The sequence below is a fragment of the Bubalus kerabau genome, chromosome 12 (genome assembly GCF_029407905.1).
Source record: "Bubalus kerabau isolate K-KA32 ecotype Philippines breed swamp buffalo chromosome 12, PCC_UOA_SB_1v2, whole genome shotgun sequence".
Taxonomy (NCBI): domain Eukaryota; kingdom Metazoa; phylum Chordata; class Mammalia; order Artiodactyla; family Bovidae; genus Bubalus; species Bubalus kerabau.
The window spans coordinates 74,500,831-74,522,243 of NC_073635.1; the positions used below are offsets into that span (position 1 = coordinate 74,500,831).

Below are 21,413 nucleotides of genomic sequence, written 5' to 3' on the forward strand. Positions count from 1 at the left end.
GGGGGGACATGGAGACGTGCTGTCCTCACTTCCCTTCAAGGACTTGCTGTTCAGCTGCTGGAAGTGCTGCCACTGGGCAGTCTTCAGTCACCAGTTTTTCTGAAGGCAGCCTCTATGCAATGTCCTGTCCAGGTAGAGATATAAAGCCCTGGCCAGTGGACAGGTCAGGATAACCTTGAAGGGCTGTCTTCACTCCAGAGCCCCCACAGGGTCAGGTAAGGTTGCCTGGCTAGTATTCCAGCTTGACTTTTTCTCTCTGTATCCTTATTCCATTTCTTCCCTCTTCATTCCACAAGTGTTGATGCCAGGGGCACCCCTAATACGCATCCCAACACTTATCAGCATCCACGTCTGCAACCCAGAGAACCAACCTGCACGAGGTATCAAAAAACATTCCAGTACTTGGGGAGGATTTTTATTTGAACATTACTGTTTATATATATAACATTTTTAAATTGCCAAATAAAATGGTGGAAACAAGGATTTGTAAATGTGGTTACCTTTGGTTTAAAACCCTCAATCTAAAGTTGTCTGACCAAAATGAAAGTTATATATTAATAATAAAAGAAAACTATTATGTTGAAATATATGAAAGTACCATTTTATAGGTTAAAAAAAGGCTGAATGTTAGCAGTTACATACAGAGTTCAATCGAACAAAAAATCCATTAGCATTTAAATTTAGAGAACTTTACACTTATTAATAACTCATGGATAGAATATATAATTAATCAAATTAGAAATCAGAAACTACATAATACTATGGTTACTGATCAGTGCCAAGTACCAAAACTTGTAGGCTGCAGCTAAAGTGGAACTTGGGGGTGGGGTGGGGAGGGAACGATCTATGTAATTATAAAAAGAAGTAAGTTAAAAATTAATGTTGGCAAGCTTCGTTTTTGAACCTAAACTGAACAAATAAACATATACAAATGAAAGTGAAAAAAAAAAAAATTAATGTTTCCAATTTAAGAAATTAGAGAAAAAAATCTCCAGTGTAGAGGGAAATAAAGAATAATATGAACTAGGAAACAAACAAACCCAGAGATTCAAGCAAGCCAAAAAAATTGATTCTTTGAAAATAGGAAAAAGTCATGTAAGACTATTAATAAAAAGAAAAGACTCAAATAAAATTAAAAAGCATTAAACCACAATTATAGATGCTGCAGAAATTAAACATATAAGATATTGCAAATAACCTTATGCTAATCAATCTTAACATTCACAGAAACACATTCACTCCTAGAGAAATAAAACTGAACCAGAATTGACTATGTAGAAATAACAAACTGAATAGTCCTAAAATAATTACCAGAAATTAAACAGACATTGATGGTTACACAGCATACTGAATATGATTAGTGCCACTGCAACTATCCTTAAAAACAGTTATGTGGCAAATTGTTATACATATTTCATGATAAAAAAAATGTAAAAAAAATCCTCAATCTAGAAGATAATTGATCATACATATTTTCTTATTTACCAAATCACCTAGAAGGGCTCCTATTTTCAAAACGTATATTGCTCTCCTTTCTCTTTTAAAATATATAATGTTGTCCTTCTGTATTTTTTCTTTTCCCTGGAGGAAGGATGCCCTGCTCTCATATAATGTCACCTAAACTAATCTACATTTTTTTGTTTTTCTCATTTTCTCTGTACTGTTTTAACCAGAGGTCTTTGGGTAGGATAATGGAGCCCAGTCCTGTTAAAAGAAGTGGTGAGATAAAAAGGCAACTTCACATAGTCTTCAAGTAAATAGAATCCTGTCTAATATAATTGGACAGCAGTGTATAATCTGGGGAGAAGCCAAAATCATCTGTGATGACTTCAATTTGTATCTTAGAGAATGAGCTTTGGATCTGGAGTCTCTCAAGGCACAAAACCTGGTAGATAGCTTTTGCTGGTGGCCTGCATCTCTGATTTGGATAAGAAAAAAATAGTATTATATACAAATAAAAATCCTTTTGCAAGAGCTTGGGATCCATTAAGATTTTGTATCTGTAAATATTTGTTGCTGGTATAAGGAAAATACAATACAGCTCATTCAGTGCAAAAACTATTGGATAAATGCCTTCAGAATAGATGTGACCTTATGGTAGAATTGCAATGCTGACTCCGAAATTAAGTCTGAGGACTGTCCATTGAAAGCCTTCATAATCACCTGGTCACTGTGAGTCTGTCTGGCTATTTTCTTTTGAAGTGCACCTGAGGAGAAAAAAGACAAAAACAACATGTTTAGAAGGTTTAAAGTCCTCCTCTCTAAGGCAGTGTATTTATAGGCTTCCCCAGTGGTCTAGTGGTAAGAATTCACTTGCCAAAGCAAAGGGACACAGGTTTGATCCATGGTCCAGGAAGATCCTGCATGCCGTGAAACAACTGGTCTCATGCACTACAACTACTGAGGGTGTGTGCCACAACTACTGAAGCCTGAGCATCCTGGAAGCTGTGCTCTGCAACAAGAGAAGCCACCTCAATGAGAACCCCGAGCACTCTGGAAGCTGTGCTCTGCAACAAGAGAAGCCACCGCAATGAGAACCCCGAGCACCCTGGAAGCTGTGCTCTGCAACAAGAGAAGCCACCGCAATGAGAACCCCGAGCACCCTGAAGAAGCCCATAGTCCACACCTGCCACAACTAGAAAATGCATGCACACAGCAACAAAGACACAATGCAGCCAAAAATAAGTAAACAAAATTTTAAAAGTTGACAGTCTGACAGCTTGTTCTCTTGAGAGGATTGAGCACATGCAGAAATAATGTCAAGAAGATACTCAACTGGGATGGGAATCAGGATAAGTATTTTGTCATGTCTTTCCATAGAGGTGACCTGAGCCAGTGGCAGGACTGAAATCCAACACTGATGTTCTGTCACCCTGTGAACGTGGGTGATGGTCCAGCCTTGGCTACCATGTGACAGAAGGAGCAGTGTTCTCAGACTTGACACAGAACACAGTATCTAGGGCAGCCCTCAGCCTCCCCCAGTAATTGCTCCTCTGTGATCCCTGGACCAGGTGACCTTGGGTGAGTCCTGGACCCAATCTCCTCATCTATGATATGGATAAAAATGGACCATCATGAGATTAAGCAAAATCATACATGTGAGAACAATGTACAATAAATTATAAAGAACTAGACAAATGTAACTTACCATTAATATTGTTAGAGTAGGTGCAGGATTACTAGACCAGGAATACAAGATTTCTAGTTCTATGACCTATGTTTACTTCTGCATGTATGTTACACTTGATTTAAAACATTCATTGAAATAAAAGATTTTTAATTCTGTATCTGTTGCAAACTTAGCTTAACACCAGTTATATATTAGTACATAGGGCCATCTGCCTTCTAAGGGGTCTTAGTTTCCTCACCTGTAAAATGAGGGTGTTGAATTGTATTATCTTATATGGACCTATCTAAAATTCTGTGATTAATTTCCCATTATTCAGATCAGATCAGATGCTCAGTCATGTCTGACTCTTTGCAACCCCATGAATCGCAGCACGCCAGGCCTTCCTGTCCATCACAAACTCCCAGAGTTCACTCAGACTCACGTCCATCGACTCAGTGATGCCATCCAGCCATCTCATCTTCTGTCGTCCCCTTCTCTTCCTGCCCCCCAATCCCTCCCAGCATCAGAGTCTTTTCCAATGAGTCAACTCTTCGCATGAGGTGGCCAAAGTACTGGAGTTTCAGCTTTAGCATCATTCCTTCCAAAGAAATCCCAGGGCTGGTCTCCTTCAGAATGGACTGATTGGATCTCCTTGCAGTCCAAGGGACTCTCAAGAGTCTTCTCCAACACCACAGTTCAAAAGCATCAATTCTTCGGCGCTCAGCCTTCTTCACAGTCCAACTCTCACATCCATACATGACCACAGGAAAAACCATAGCCTTGACCAGACGGACCTTTTTGGCAAAGTAATGTCTCTGCTTTTGAATATGCTATCTAGGTTGGACATAACTTTCCTTCCAAGGAGTAAGCGTCTTTTAATTTCATGGCTGCAGTCACCATCTGCAGTGATTTTGGAGCCCAGAAAAATAAAGTCTGACACTGTTTCCCCATCTATTTCCCATGAAGTGGTGGGACCGGATGCCATGATCTTTGTTTTCTGAATGTTGAGCTTTAAGCCAACTTTTTCACTCTCCACTTTCATTTTCATCAAGAGGCTTTTGAGTTCCTCTTCACTTTCTGCCATAAGGGTGGTATCATCTGCATATCTGAGGTTATTGATATTTCTCCCAGCAATCTTGATTCCAGCTTGTGTTTCTTCCAGTCCAGCGTTTCTCATGATGTACTCTGCATATAAGGTAAATAAGCAGGGTGACAATATACAGCCTTGACGAACTCCTCTTCCTATTTGGAACCAGTCTGTTGTTCCATTTCCAGCTCTAACTGTTGCTTCCTGACCTGCATACAGGTTTCTCAAGAGGCAGATCAGGTGTTCTGGTATTCCCATTTCTTTCAGAATTTTCCACAGTTTATTGTGATCCACACAGTCAAAGGCTTTGGCATAGTCAATAAAGCAGAAATAGATGTTTTTCTGGAACTTTCTTGCTTTTTCTATGATCCAGCAGATGTTGGCAATTTGATCTCTGGTTCCTCTGCCTTTTCTAAAACCAGATTGAACATCAGGAAGTTTACAGTTCACATATTGCTGAAACCAATGTCTTGATAATATACAGTAGTAACAGTTTTTAATAGAAGACTTTGACACATAGGTGAGGACACTTCTCTTTGATGTGAAATACCTAAGCTCAAAAGACCAAAAGGGTTTGGGAGATTCCTGGCTGTTCTGTGACTAGGTTATACAGGGAATCACAAATGACTATCAAATGTTCAGAAGTAAGGTTTGACTGGGAGACACACTAGAGTGGTTGAAAGCACTCTGATTTTCAGGCATAAAAATATATATAGGGCTCCAAGTGCAGCTACTCTATACCTGCATACAATATAAGTACTTTGAAAAGTTCAGAATACAGATTGTCATCCCTGAACTTAAAGTTGAATGACTCTGTCAACCATTCACCCAGTTCTGTGACTCTGTGCAATTTCCTACCCTTTGAACAGTGGAAGGTACAGCTTTTCATTTCTTCATTTCTGAGGAGGAAGAATGAGATGAAACAGGAACAGATGAAACTTAGGCTATATTTTAGATAAACTTTTCATAAAGAAGTACTTACATACTGGGACATGTTTTCTTTAAGTGATATTTTAAATATTACACAAGTAATTTTATTCTACATACAAGTGAAAATCTGGGAAATGCAGAAAAGTATAAAGAAGGAAATATGACCCATGATTTACTATCCAGAGATAAAGTTTCAATGGGAAGCTTCATTCCACCCTGAGCCATGCATCTCAAGGGGCAAGAACACCAGACCTTCCCTCCCTCCATCAACCCCATTCCCACCTTGTTCCAGAAAGAATTACAGGAAGCTACATGACATTGGCTAATTCCCTTAACCAAAACTCAGTTACCACATTTGTAGGACCTGACCATTGTTAGGAAGATGCCACATGACCTGAATGCTATCCATTGAGAGCCCTTCTCACACTCTGTACACTGCTTAGTACTTCACACACGTCATCTCTGAGAAAGTGCTTTGTAAACCTTCAAGCACCATTCTGACTATGGAGTTAGGTATTGTGAGTTCTTGATTTGTCCTGATGACTATTTCATCTTCTAGAAGGTAGAGGAAGCACGGGGGGTAACTGCACCTCAGTCTAAACAACAGAGAATTAGGGAGAAAGGGACAGTATCAGGTAGATATTTTCTCTACAGATTAGAAAACAGAAGAGACCTACACTTTTCCCTGGTAGATCTTAAACCTAAAATATTCAAAAATATTTTCCTTAAACTCTCAAATTTGCTGGATGTCCCTTGATAGCACTTGTATAACAAATGTGCTGAGCACCAATCAGAATGAAATTTAAAGGTTCTGCAAAATGAAAGTGATCTATGCTCCATGAGAATCAGAATCCAAAGTCCAAGCATGTGGGGAGTCCAATCTGCCATCTCTCACTTATTAACATGAGTGAGCACACATCGTGACCCCACCCCACCACTGCTGCATATTCTCAGATCTGCCTTCCACCTGCCACATGTTATTAAGACCCAGTCACGAAGCTTAGTTTCTGGAAGCTTCTAATTGAAAAGGGCACAAAGTGCTTGTTACCAGACCCCTAGTGTTAAGAGTGAACCCTGGAGACGAACTTTAATCACAACTCTCTGCAGCAGGCTCACCTCTTTTGCTCTTTGAGCGAGAGCAGCAGCCTCAGTCTCGCCCAGTTGTTGTGCCATCTTGTAAAATAGACTGTTTTTATTGTGCATCAAAATATGTGGCTTATCATATTCTTCCAGTTTCCCTGAATCCAAGACCTGTTAAAAAGCAGAAAAAAATATAACCCACAGTATACAGTGTTTTGCAATAAAGTATTATAACTCAGACAATATTTTGTAAAGGGACAGGAGGAGAAGAATAGAGAAAATTTATTTGGGTGGTAGACCTGGCTGGTGTTTTAATGGTTTGATTGCCTTGTTCTACTAGGCAGACAAAGGCCTAATGTGACCTTTTATTATAACATTATAGGAAAGAAAGAAAAATGAAAGTTTTCAGCAGTGTGAAATATTTTAAATTCTGACAAGGGGATTTGGGGTGGTTATCATTAGTCTTTTAGCTCAAACTCTGAGCTTTGAAGGTTATTTATACAGATACACAGAGTTGGGAAATTTCCTGGTTCAAGAAAATCAAACTCAATTTATCTAAAAACCAGGTTAATTTCAGACAAACCAGATGGCAGTGACCTGACAGCAAATTAATTGTCAAGTTGGTTTGATAGAATATTTGGGAAAAAAGTAAATGTCTCCAGAATTTCATTAGGGTTGTCAACTAAACAATTGCTTGCAGTATCACTAAACAGAGGACATTACAACCATCAAGGCACCACAACTCCGGGAGTTGGTGATGGACAGGGAGGCCTGGCATGCTGCAATTCATAGGGTCGCAAAGAGTCAGACACGACTGAGCGACTGAACTGAACTGAACTGAACTGAAGTGGGGCAGAATACCTTGTCTGAGAGGTTAAGATGCTTCTTTAGCTTAACTTTGTAGTTTATTACTCTCAGAGTGAAAGACTGGCAAAAGGAGCTGCTACATAGCAGCATTAGCAGAAGTGCTCTATACAGAAGAAATCTCTAGAAATCCAATTTTTTCTTTGAATAAGGCTAAAGAAGCAAGTAAGAAATTGAGCTTCAAATTCTAATGCTCACAGCCCATACATAACCCGGGTGGGTAGCCCAATCTGAACTGCAGAGGATTTGAATCTGTTTTCACAAATTGTCTTTCTTTGCTCCTTTTTTTTAAAATTTCTTCAGGGGCCTGTCGTTTGGCCCTTTTGTGCACACTGATATTCCCCTAGCTGAAAATTAAAAGGGAGAGGAAGAGGCTCTTAACTCTGCCTTTCTACTTATTAGTGACTTTGCGTAATGGTTTTACAGTAGAAAAGAGAGTCTGAAACCACTGGCTTAAATGACATAGCTATAAAAATACTTCTGATGTTAGATGGTACTTAGTTCTTCATTTAGGTCATATTTAGAGTAACTGTATCTTAAGAGAATACACTGAAACTCTAAACGGGAAGCAGGTTGTTTTTACCATATCTAGGTATCACAGTTAATTCCATCCCATGGCATCTAATTGGAAACATTGTCTCATTGTCCAGTTAATTTTTTGTTTACTCCTGTGAATCATTGCTAAGGATGGCTTTCTCAAAAGAGTTCAAGAATAATTGAGTTGTCACTGCTGCTAAGTCACTTTAGTCCTGTCCGACTCTGTGTGACCCCATAGACGGCAGCCCACCAGGCTCCCCCGTCCCTGGGGTTCTCCAGGCAAGAACACTGGAGTGGGTTGCCAGTCACATCCACATAGTAATTTAAAAGCTCTATAATATGCTGTGTCACTTTAGATGACCCCAATTGTGTAGTTTTACTTAAACATAACACAATAAAACATAACTACTCTTCTTGATGTTGAAGAAGAAAAAATGCAGTTTTAAAACACAGGTCTCTATCACCTGTGGTAAATTAATCTAAGAAAGGGTAGAAAAGGGCAGAGGTATGGCAGGGAGATTCAAGAGAGAGGGGACATATCTACACCTATGGCTAATTCATGTTGATATATGGCAGAAATGAAACCAATATTGTAAAGCAGTTATCCTTCTATTAAAATACATTAATTAAAGAATATGTGTGTGTGTATGTATGTATGTGTGTGTGTGTATATATATATATATATATAATGGAGAAGACAGTCTCTTCAGCAAGTGGTGCTGGGAAAGCTGGACAGCTACATGAGAATCAATAAAATTAGAATACTCCCACACATCACATACAAAAATAAACTCAAAACGGTTTAAAGACCTAATATAAGACATGACACCATAAAACTCCTAGAAGACAAATATGCAAGACATTCTCAGACATAAATTGTAGCAATGTTTTCTTAGATCAGTCTCTCAAAGCAAAATAAATAAAAGCAAAAATAAACAAATGGTACCTAATCAAACTTAGAAACTTTCGCACAGAAAAAGAAATCGTCAACAAAATGAAAAGACAACTTACATACTGGGAAAAAAATATTTGCAAATGATGCCATCGACAAGGGGTTAACGAAAAGGCAAGGGGTTAATATCTACAGACAGTTCACACAACTCAATTTTCCTTTGAGGGATGATTTTCTTATTTTATAATGCCACATCCTAATGTTTATAAACCAGCAGGGAAAGAACAAAGAAAGAGAGAAGATGAAAATGAGACAGAGGAGGAATAGAAGGATGAAGGAAGGAAATAAAGCTAAGGAAGGAAATTATTAGATTATTAAATTACTAAGGAAGAAAGAACCAATGAAACCTGGAAGATACTAGATGGACATCCAGAAACCAAAACTTGGAGCCTGCTATGTGTGTAGTCCAGATCTACCGTGTAAGAGAGCTGCTGGTTGTTTATCTACAGTATCTCAGCCCCCATCCACATTTCTTTTTCTACTCTCATCTGTGATGCAGTGGCTGGGTTTCTGCAAATCACGTTTCAGAGTACCCTTGGCCTGCTGGCCCATTGTTAGGTTCTGCCAGTAGCTGGCACTTGAGGGACACTGAAAGTGGGAGTCAGAGCCAGTGGTCTACCTGGTTTCTGCTCCTCGTGCAGCATCACCTCAGCAGTGAGATGTGACTCCAGCTCCCAACTCCTATTTGCACATGGAGAACCAGCACAATCCTGCTCCCTCACAAATACGACCAGAACCTGGGCAGGGACCTCTCCTTGGAGGTCTGAGCACTGACTCTTCAGAGCTTCTCCTCTGAGTTCTTAGGTCTGGAGATCTCTCCTAGGACATGATAGCTGCTTCCTAAAATTATTACCCCAGTGTTTCATTTTTCTAGCCCTCTGATTTCTATGTAGCAAATTTCCTGTATTAAGTCCTTTCTGTAGAAATACTTTGTTTTTTCTCATTAGGCCCTTTCTTCTCATGGACTCACCTCTGACAGCAACAGCTGTGAAATCCTGCAACCTTAGCCAACAACTTCCCAGCAGTCTAAATGAAACGCTAATTTTTTGATTAAGGGAATACAAAAATGCTGAAGCAGTTGTGACTCAGCCAAAATGATGGTGTTCTACCTCTCTGAAGTATGAAGCCATAACTTGGATTTGGCATATTTTCAGGGTTGGACATCTTTTAAAAAAATGACAATTTAATAAACTTTTTACTCATTATTGACCAGAGATGCAGTGATACATCTTTTGTTACCTGAATGTTACTGACCAGAGATGTTTCAATATTCACTTACATAACAAATCACCAGCCATGGTGTTAGTTTTTGCAAAAATCCCCTGGTCAATAATGTGTTAATATAAAAATAAGAAATCACTGGATATATTATTTAATAGCACATTCTGAAAGTATAGTTAAGTACTTGAGTTATTGTCAGGAATGAGAGGAGAAACTGAGAAAATTAAATTACTGGAGGTTCCTGTCACATTGTGCAAGGAAGGATAAGTTGAAGGACTGAGCATAAATGGAAACAAATAAGATTCTGCAGGTGAGGGGTCTTACCATTATCCTGTCACTGTCAACAACGCTGCTCAATCTGTTTGTGATGGTTAGCACAGTGCACTGAACAAATGTCCCATGGATTATTTTTCGTATTAACTCATCAGTTCTAGAATTAAAGAAGTGAATTTCATTTAGTACCGACTAGAAAAGTTGACTTAAGACTTTAAAATATCATATGATATTTTTATAATGTTTTTATTTTTAAAAAATTTATTATTTTAAATATAAATTTATTTATTTTAATTGGAGGCTAATTACTTTACAATATAATGTTTTTTAAATGGACACTTTAAGGCAAAATCTTGTTCCTAAAAACATAAGTATAAAAGCTCTTAGACTCCAGTTTCATCCACCTCATTAAGTGAAGTAAGCCAGAAAGAAAAACACCAATACAGTATACTAACACATATATATGGAATTTAGAAAGATGGTAACAATAACCCTGTGTACGAGACAGCAAAAGAGACACTGATGTATAGAACAATCTTATGGACTCTGTGGGAGAGGGAGAGGGTGGGAAGATTTTGGGAGAATGGCATTGAAACATGTAAAATATCATGTATGAAACGAGTTGCCAGTCCAGGTTCGATGCACGATACTGGATGCTTGGGGCTAGTGCACTGGGATGACCCAGAGGGATGGTATGGGGAGGGAGGAGGGAGGAGGGTTCAGGATGGGGAACACATGTATACCTGTGGCGGATTCATTTTGATGTTTGGCAGAACTAATACAATTGTGTAAAGTTTAAAAATAAAAAAAAAAAAGAAAAAGACATCCCTCCATAAAAAAATAAATAAATAAATAAAGTTTTTGAGATTATTAAAAAAAAAAAGAGCTCTTAGAAGTTTACTATTTTTCATAAAACAATGGGAAATAGTCTTCCCTTAAAATTGCTTGAAAGTATCAGGAGCTGGATTTAGGAATCTGGCTCTCTCAGGATGCCTCATAATAACATTAACACCATATAACATGTCTTGGTTTCTTCTTTTGTTTCCTGGAATTAATATTAACAAGAGATACATTTAAGGCAATGAGAGCTCTTAGAAATTTTTCTTAGCATCACTAAAAGATTTCCATTTGCCACATTTCAATCTTGGATACCAGGTTTTATAGATCTCAGCTCATTACCTTGGATCCACGTTTGATGTGGCTTCATCCATAATCAGTATCCTATTTTTCCTGAGAAGAGCCCTGGCAAGGCACAACAGCTGTCTCTGTCCAACACTCAAGTTTAATCCTGATTCTGCTAATTCAGTATCCATTTTACCAGGAAGACCTTGGATGGTTTCTTTAAGTTGTACCTGTGGATACAGAAAGAACGTTTTCCTAAACAAACTGCTACTGAATAGATAAGCCTCCTGGGCTTCCCTTGTGACTCAGCTGGTAAAGAACCCATCTGCAATGCCGGAGACCTGGGTAATCCCTGGTTGGGAAAATCTCCTGCAGAAGGGAAAGGCTACCCACTCCAGTATTCTGACCTGGAGAATTCCATGGACTGTATTGTCCATGGAGTCGCAAAGAATCAGACACGACTGAGCACTTTCACTTTCACTTAGACATTAGAGCTTTGAAGTCCTCACGACTTCTTATGTACATGTACAGCCAGATAATGGAGAGAGCTATTACCAATTAGTGTTCACTGAGAAAGATGGTAGAGTCTAGTCAGGACAGAAAGATTTCAGTGTCCCTTACATTTTGTGGAACCTTCTTCTCAAAAAGAAAGGCTGGTGTGGGCTGGATCAAGCCCGTAAAATGCCATTAATAGATGGGGAAGTGCTTTTACTAGAGCAGGACAGCAGTACATGAAGTAAAAGGGGAGCCTGTTCACCTAAATACAAGGCCCGGGTAAATGGACAGGTGATCTGTTACCACTGCAAGAACTGAACCACGTGGTTCCTGATATACAGGCTATTGACACTCAGATTTCTGTATCTCGGTTTCCTGTGTGATGAGACATACTTGCATCCTAACAGAGACACTATCAATGTTGAACATTTAACTGCATGCTCCCAGTTTGGACATAACAGACCATATTCTTAATTGTATATATCCTAGTATCTAAGGTGTTTTGCCCTTCCAACAAAAGCAACACATCAATGATTCATTTCCAGAATATGATCTACTGTACTCTTTTAGCCTTTGAGTGATAAAGTGCTCACTCATATGAGTTCCTACTCATGTTATATCTGTAGAGCTGCCTTTGCTTTTTAGGTGCCCCAATTGGCACTAATTTCTGATAAGCCTTCTTCAGTTGACCATCAGCTGGCTATTATTCAGCATATGAAAAATGTATTTTTCGCATATTCTGAAAAATAACCAAGATGAATTGGGCTCCATTCTTAGGACTGTCTTCTTTTTGAATGTCCATATTTGCCAAGAGTGAAGGAGGACATAGGTTAAGGGAATTTAAAAACTTCTTTAAAAAGTATATTTTTCTTTTAATGGAAGTTCTTAAAGAAGAAAACATATTGGTGCCCTCCACTCACTTGCAGGTCAACTCTATGAGTTTGGGTTCGCAGGTTCCATTTAGAATCATTTAAAAACCAATGACTTGGGTTTTTAGTTCACTTGAAAATTGACCTCACTTCTTTAGTGACAACTCTTAGAGTGAGGAATCATCCCATCATTCTGTTTCTCCAGAAATTATTTATTTATGACATTTGTATGTTTTCCTTGAAAGATGTGGTAGTTTTTCTTTTTAAAAGTCATAAAGAAACAATTCCTAGAGAAATAAAGTGATGGAATGATTTCTTGCTCTAAGACATATCAACAAAGTAAAGGGTCAATTCCAGAAGCAATACATGGAAACTACTCGCTTCACTTTGTGAAATGAACTCGTGTTTATTGCTTTTCACAAAAAGCTCCAAATGTAGTTTAAATAAAGGTAGATCTTAGTGTCATCTACCACTTTCACCACCTCATCATTTTCAGAATTGTGAGGCTACTAAATTTTGGCTGGTACAAATGAATTAAGTTTGGGCCAAGTACTAAGGTAGCTTTTGACAGGATTTGTCTCCCAGTTAGCATTTCCTCTCTGTCCATGGAACAATGTGTTCTAAAATTCTGGAGTAACTTTAGTACCTGAGAATCTGTGAAGACAGATCTTGAGCTGGGGAACAAATAGAAAAATAATTTTCCAGTACTTCCAGTTTTTTGTTTTTTTTTTTAAGACACCATGCTATCACCATTAAATATACCCTGTGGTTTCAAGATCAGTGGATCATTCTATCTTTATCTTTGATTGTTAATATACTCCTCATTTCTTCTCTTCTAGAATTTCACTGTAGAAAGACTCACAAATTTAAATGAAATCAGGAGTCCACAACTTATCAAATAGAAGGTGAAGCAGTCAGCCTGATTTAGGAAAATAAAATCCCCATGTTGTTGGAAAGCAGGGTGGGTGTGTAAAGACTGGGTGCTGACATCCTTCAGAAATCAGAATTACTGGCAGGAAATCATCAGGCCTCCAAATCTGCTTGCTCACAGTCAAAGCTCATCTGTATATTTCAGAGCTATCCTTGGAAGAATGACACTAAATGACAAACCCATCAATTCAAAACAACATGGACAATTGGTCATTTGGATTTGTGTAAAAAAATTTTTTTTTTAAAGAAATAAGCCACACTTCTCTAAAATGAAGAAGTCAATCAAATATTTAATACCAAAAGACTGATTTGGGAGAATGGCATTAAAACATGTATAATATCATATAAGCAATGAATTGCCAGTCCAGGTTTGATGCAGGATACAGGATGCTTGGGGCTGGTGCACTGGGATGACCCAGAGGGATGGTATGGGGAGAGAGGTGGGAGGAGGGTTCAGGAGTGGGAACATGTGTACACCCGTGGCGGATTCATGTTGATGTATGGCAAAACCAATACAATATTGTAAAGTAATTAGCCTCCAATTAAAATAAAAAAAATAAAATATTGAAAAAATATTTAATACCTATTAAGGGTTACTTTTTAAAAGCAAAAGATTAATCTAGGTCCTATGAAAAATTGGAAAGTCTAACTGTATTTTAGAAGTCTAAATACAGTTTCTGCAATCAATTTGCAAAACTAGGGCCAATACACAAAATAATTTGTATCAAAGTATACAAACCAACAGCAAATTAACAAGTCAAAATCCTTTGCATGCAAGGGTGAGGAAATTCACAGAAGTGAGCCAAAAGGACATATAATACAAATAACAGAAAATTCTCTAGAAATGAACATATCCACTAAAAAACTCAGCAAATCTCCAGGGTCTCTTACCTACATTCATTCTGCAGCATTAAAAGAACCTGATTGTCAATAAGTAACTATCACATTCCAATTATATAATTTACCTCTATAGATACTTTCTTCTGAAACTTCATAGCATTTTATTAGTATGATCTCATTTATCTTTCAGTTAATAATGAAAAACTACTTAGTTGCCTCCACTTAATTGATATTCCTTAAGACCAGAGGAGTAAAGTGAACATTGCAAGGTAATTAAGGTAAATAATTCACTTAGTCACTTAGTAGAATTTGAACCCATAATTATAAATTCTAGTTTAGTGTTATATTTTAAGACAAGAAAATGTATCTAGTTGCTTTGGGTATTAGGGGAAAGCAAAAATGAAAGCATATGGCATTATCTTGTTGCTTTCCATCACTATTATATACATATTTTAATTTACTCATGTACCCATTTCATCAGTGTTCTCCTAGCAGGTAAACAAAGTCAGTTAAACCAATAAACTCTCCTTGATTACCTGAAAGTGAAAAGTGAAAGTGAAAGTTCCTCAGTCGAGTCCAACTCTTTGTGATCCCATGGACTATACAGTCCGTGGAATTCTCCAGGCCAGAATACTGGAGTGGGTAGCCTTTCCCTTCTCCAGAGGATCTTCCCAACTCTGCACTACTATAAGTGTACATAATCATATACTGATGCTAACAAGTTAATTTCGTTACAAAAATTACCTCTTCTAAGGCATTCCATAGATCCTCCTCCTTATGCTCTTTAAAGGGATCCAGATTTTCCTTCATTGTTCCAATGAATAAAACTGGTTCCTAAATATCCAAAAACAGGAAATGTTATTACTGTAACATCTTGCATCTTGTTTGTATGCTTACAGAACAGAATTAAAATGCCAAAAAATATCCCCCTCACAATTCACTATAATCATTAATAATAAGGCTGCAAATGCTTGTTTATAAAATAGCATCTCTAAATTAACCTCCCACTGTAGAAAGTATGCTCCAAAATATCTCTGGACCATTGGACACTAACAAAAGAAAATGTTGAAAAGTGTCACCTTAAGAAGAAGAGAAAGGAAGATTTGATTTTTCAAAAATGCCTTCCTGGTAATGTCTTGCTATTCAGTCGCTCAGTCATGTCTGACTCTTTGTGACCCCACAGACTGCTTCCTACCAATTATCTGCTTTCCCCCCAAATGAGAATATACTTATTGGAGGAACTTTACATCAAGAAAACTAGATAAACTCATTGTCAGTCCTGGTGTGATGCTGGGAAATACCAACAGCACAATTAGTTGCGGTTTGTGCCTCAAAGCAAACCCATTAAATTTCCACACATTGGCAATGAAGAATGAACTAGGATATTTTCTCCATCAGTAAAACAGCCTTCTGGGATAGGGACTTTCTCCACAGGTGTGAATGGAATATCTGCACCCATAACAAAGAGAATGCCAGCTCCTGGGGTCTGCGGTTCCTCTGTCCATGGTGAGATCTCCTCTGATTCTGCACCAGCTGGTCCCCATGTTCTCTCACCTGTGCATCAGGATGACCTGCCTCACAGAATCTCGTTATTAACTGCAAGGCCAGGAGGACCTGAAACCACTGTGGCCTGTATCATAATAACATTATTTTAAATAGCTCTTCCTATTCATCTGCTTTGGGAGGAACCACAAGGTAATTACTGTGGAAATATATGCCTTTCTGGGTTTCATGAGAAAATCTTGTACACAAGCCCATGTAGGCCATTTGCGTTTTCCTCTGGAAGGCTCTAGTAAGCCATGTCACAAGAATGTAGGCAGCAGAGAAGAGCTGAACAGGCTCATTTCAGTGAAGGGGGCAGGACAAGAGGAGGCACACGTGTGGGAACAAGAGGAACACACAGTGCCTGGAACTGCTCGGAATCACCAGCCTCAAAATCCTGCATGGCCTTGGGGCTAGACTTTCTTCCTCACTTCACAAAAGCCTGAGAAGAAAGATGAAGAAGACAGACATTTCTTTTCCCTAGTCATGAAGAATAATAATACTCAGTGAGCCTCCCTCTCTCTCCCTATTGTCTTAATTTCAAGTCTGGTGAGCGAGAAATAGATGCAGAATTATATCCCACCAAAAAGGATGTATCGCTGAGCAAAATCCAAAATTAAAAAGACATTATAGAGGGAGCTTCATTTGCCCAAAGTTGATTAAGTGGCTGATATACCTCCAACGCACTGAAAATCACTGGTCACACAACATTTCAAAATGATTATTGAATAGCACTGAAAAATATGAGGCACAAATTTAAGGTCTCCCTTAAAATTCTCTAATTTAGAATCAAAGACTGAACAACCATGTAAGCAACGGTAAGAGTTCCTCGTCAAGAGAATAATCATCATTCTACTTTAGATGTTTATAAAAAACTGCTTCTTGTAACTATTACCTTTAAGAGCATAACATGCAGGCGATTTTCCTTCCTTTTAGCTATTCCCATTAGGTTTACAAAATCATGTAGATGTGGCCAGGCAAGGGGCGGAAGGCTGGTCCCCAGTATTCCGTCCCCCTCCCCCAAGGGCAGGATTCTGCTTTGGGGTCCAAGATGAGAGATTCTTCAAGGACTGGTTTTTGAGGAGATGAAGGGTCCAAATGAGGCCAGGTTAAGGAATCAGCTTTGAATCCAGTTGGGAGACATGAGATGGGGCTGTGTTCATCAATGACAAGAACATTTCTTTCCTAGTCATGGCTTATAATGACCTGAACAGTTTTACCCTTCATGTTCTTCTCAGAGCAAATTTACGTCTACTAAGAGGTCTAAGCTTTGAAGTATCCATCTGGTTTTTCAAGGTACACTCTGTAGAGGCATTACCTGAGCTAATCTGTCAGTCTAAAAAGACATATTGGGCAATTATGTGTGTTTATTTAGCAGTATGAGATGGAATAACATAGTTTAGTAAAGCAAGAGTATTTCTCTTTGGTATGATATGCCAAATATATATTTTAAAATCAGTAAAATTTCAGTAAAAAGTTGAATGAAAAGAATGATTCTTTAGGCAGCCATCATACAGGAAAAAAGAAGGTAAAGGTATCTAAATTGAAAGAGAAGAAGTAAAACTGTCACAGTATACAGATGACATGATACTATATATAGAAAACCCTGAAGACCATTACAAAAATTACTAAAACTGATAAATGAATTCTACAAAGTAGCAGGACATAAGATTAACATACAGATACTTGTTACATTTCTTCACAGTAACAGTGAAATACCAGAAAGGGAATGTAAATTAAAAAAAAAATCCCTTTTAAAATAACATGAAAAAAAGTAATATACTTAGGAAGAAACCTGACCAAGGAGGTGACAGACTTACATGCTGAAGACTAGAAAATATTATAAAAGGAAACTGAAGATGATTCAAAGAAATGGAAATATAGCCAATATTCAAAGAATATGGAATGATTCAAAGAAATGGAAATATATCCAATATTAAATGCTCTTTAATTATAAGAATTAATATTGCTAAAATGACTATTATCCAAAGCAATCCACAGATTTAAGACAATTGTTAATCAAATTACCCATGACATTTTTCACAGAACTAGAACAAATACTACTAAAATATATATGGAACCATACAGACCCACAATTGCCAAAGCAATCCTGAGGAAAAAGAACAAAGCAGGAGGCACAACCTTCCAGACTTCAGGCGATACAGCTACAGTTATCAAAATGGCATGATATTGGCATGAAAACAGACAATGTATAAATGGAACAGAAGAGAAATCCCAGAAATAAACCCACACACTTACCACCAACAGTCAATTAATCTTCAACAAAAGAGGCAAGACTATACAATGGGGAAAAGACAGTCTCTTCAGCAAGTGGTGTTGGGAAAGTTGGACAGCCACACGTAAGCCAGTGTAGTTAGAACAAAAAACCCTTAGACCATTTGCAAAAATAAATTCAAAATGGCCTAAAGACTGAAATGAGATATAACACCATAAAACTTTTAGAAGAGAACACAGGCAAAATGTTCTCTGACATAAATCGTACCAATGTTTCCTTAGGCCAGTCTCCCAAGGCAATAGAAATAAAAGCAATAATAAATAAATAGGACTAATCGATGTGACAAGCTTTTGTACACCAAAGAAAACCATAAGACAAAAAGACAACCTGTAGAATGTAAGAAAATATTTGCAAATGATGAGACCAACTAGGCTTAATTTACAAAATATACAGACAGTTCATAAAACTCAACAACAAAAAACCAAACAACCCAATCATAACCGGGGCAGAAGACCTAAACAGACATTTTTCCAAAGAAGATATACAGATGACCAACAGACACATGAAAAGATGCTCAACCTTGCTAATTATTAGAGAAATCCAAAACAAATCTACAAAGAGGTGCCACTTCACGAGGGTCAGAATGGCCATCACTGAACAGTCTACAAATAATAAATGTGGAAGAGGGTATGGAGGAAAGGGAATCCTCCTACACTGTTGGTGAGAATGTATTAAGAAGTTGATGCAGCCATTATGAAAAACAGTATGGAAGTTTCAATCCCACTTCTGGTTATATATCTGGTGTGTGTGTTAGTCACTCAGTCATGTCTGACTCTTTGCGATCCCATGGACTGTAGCCCACCAGGCTCCTCCATCCATGGAACTCTCCAGGCAAGAAAACTGGAGTGGGTTGCCATGCCCTTCTCCAGAGACAAACTATTCCTCAAAAAGACATGGAAACAACCTAAATTCCACTGACAGATGAATGCATATAGAAGAGGTGGTGCATATATACAATGGAATACTACTCAGCCATAGAAAAGAAGGAAATGCCATTTGCAGCAACATGGATGGACCTAGAGATTGTCATACTAAGTAAAATAAATCAGAGAAAGGGAAATACCACATGATATCACTTATATGTGGAATATAAATATGACATATTTACATGTGCATATAATCCAGTCTCCAAAATACTCAGTGAAATGTGTACTTGTTTAAGAAACAGAACAAAAGAAAATAGAATCTGAGTCCAGGAAGAGAAGGTCAAATCAATGCTCCACCATCACAGCAACCACATACTAGGTCTACATGAAGCATCCTACATATGCTGACCTATTTATATAGTCCTCAAAGCGGCTCGAGGAGCTGGTACTGTTAGCTGGCTTGCAAGGGAGAGAAAACTGAGGAGCACAGAGATGGAATTCTGTGCCCTGTGTTCTTTCTCATGATAATGTACTGTATCCTTGGTTAATCATTTATTAAGGGTTAAGTTCTGAGTTTCTCTACAGCATCAACACCCTGTAATTCTCAAAGCTCCACAGTTTCAAAGAAAGCCCTCAAAGACAATCACCTCTGAAAAAAGATAGCTTTATTTTCTACAGCAAAATTCCATCTGTAAGACACTTACAATTCATGTTTCCCTACAGGAGCCTCTCAAATGTTAAACATTTATCATTTTGTTATTAGGCTTATGTGGTTATCAGTGGGTAAAACTGTGGCATCTGAGGAAGTGTGAGTGCAGAAATCTGCCTGGGTAAGTTACTAAATCATAGGCTCACAGAACAGATTAAAAAAAACAAAAAAACAAAAAAACAAACCCTGGTATCTGATGAAAATATCTGTTGAAAATACCTTTTATTTCTTTTTCTGCTCTGATTGCTGTGGATGCAGATTGATGTATGGCAAAACCAATACAATATTGTAAAATAAAAAAAATAATAATAATAAAAAAGATTCATCCATAAAAAAAAAAAAAGAAAATACCTGCTGCTATGATCTATTGGGGGAAAAGGGATCAACACTTTAATGCAATTTGAAAAAAAAAATTATCAACATAAAAGCAATTGAACTTAGGTGCTTTATAAAAAGAATACATGAGAATGTTCTGACATGCATACCTGAGGTACAACTGACATTTTCTTCCTTAAATCATGAAGTCCAATACTGGTTGTTGAATTTTTATCAATCGAAATTGTACCTTGGAAGTCTGAGAATCTGAAGAGGGCAGCAATGAGGGAACTTTTTCCAGCTCCTGTTTTTCCCACGATGCCAACCTGTAGAGAGATGCAGGAGGGATTAAGAATTAACAACATGCAGCCAACCTAGGAGAAACCCTGGATATTGATGATGAATTTTAAAAGTTCTATATAGAGTAGTCTATAAGTTTGTTAAGCATGGCCCTGTTGACATTATGGGCCAGGTGATTCATTGTTTGGGGACTCAGGGGACCTGTCCTGTGTATTATAGGTAGTTTAGCAGTAGCCATGGACTCTATCCACTTGACACCAGACACAACCTCCAAACTGTGACAACTAAAAATGGCAGATATTCACAAATGTCCCTGGTTGAGACCCCCTGGTCCTCAAGAGTTAAAAAAAAAAAAAAAAAAAAAGAATCAATCTACTGGCAGTGGAAAAGCCAGCAGTCTCCTAAGTGGTCCATAAGAAGTTCACCTTTAAATTAACTTTATTCCTACTCTCTAGGTTTTTTGACCTTGAGAACTACATGGATAATTTTAGAGATATCAACAAGTCAAGTCAGAAGTGTTATACACAAACAAGGACTTATTTTCTCAGGGATCTGTTATTTGAGAATTATTCCTTGACAGAGAAACTAAATCATTTCCTGATGGCAAATATATTAATTATATTCTATCTTGAAAGGAAACATCTTAAAATTATAAAATGCAGGTCTCAGTGTCTTAAAAGACATTTGTCTGTGATTAACAACATTTGCTCTTTATATGGGACCTTTCATTGGAACAGTTCAAAAGGCATTTTATAAACAACTTAATACAACTGTTTCTTGGAAAGATACATGCAAGTTTCAGTCTAGTTATTAAAACCCAAGTAGAGAGAAATTAAGTGCATTAAGAATAAGATTAAGGAATCAATATAATGCAGGTAAAACGCTGGTTAGGAATAAAATTATACTGTAAAAACTGGTTTGCAGATGTGTGCATATAAACATGTACTATATAGAAACTGGCCTTTTTTTTTTAACCAATGAGCTTGCCCAGCTCCCCTGTGGAAGTTTCCAAGAGATGATTTCATTTCTCTTTAGGAATTTGAAATTGATGAGGGGTGTTAGACATGCTTTCAATC

The 21,413-nt window shown here is 37.7% G+C and overlaps 1 protein-coding gene across 1 annotated transcript in view; it reads right to left on the reverse strand.

Annotated features, from left to right (window-relative positions):
• Window positions 1-399: 399 nt before the first annotated feature.
• The window catches only part of LOC129624660 (ATP-binding cassette sub-family C member 4-like), a 123,735-nt gene continuing 102,721 nt past the window's right edge, over window positions 400-21,413 (reverse strand). The window contains exons 26-31 of the mRNA XM_055542817.1: window positions 20,208-20,363; window positions 15,054-15,143; window positions 11,233-11,405; window positions 10,105-10,210; window positions 6,243-6,377; window positions 400-2,207 (exon numbers count right to left, since the gene is read on the reverse strand). Of these exons, the coding sequence (XP_055398792.1) occupies window positions 2,187-2,207; window positions 6,243-6,377; window positions 10,105-10,210; window positions 11,233-11,405; window positions 15,054-15,143; window positions 20,208-20,363 (681 nt within the window). The 3' untranslated portion in view covers window positions 400-2,186. The remainder of the gene's footprint in view (window positions 2,208-6,242; window positions 6,378-10,104; window positions 10,211-11,232; window positions 11,406-15,053; window positions 15,144-20,207; window positions 20,364-21,413) is intronic.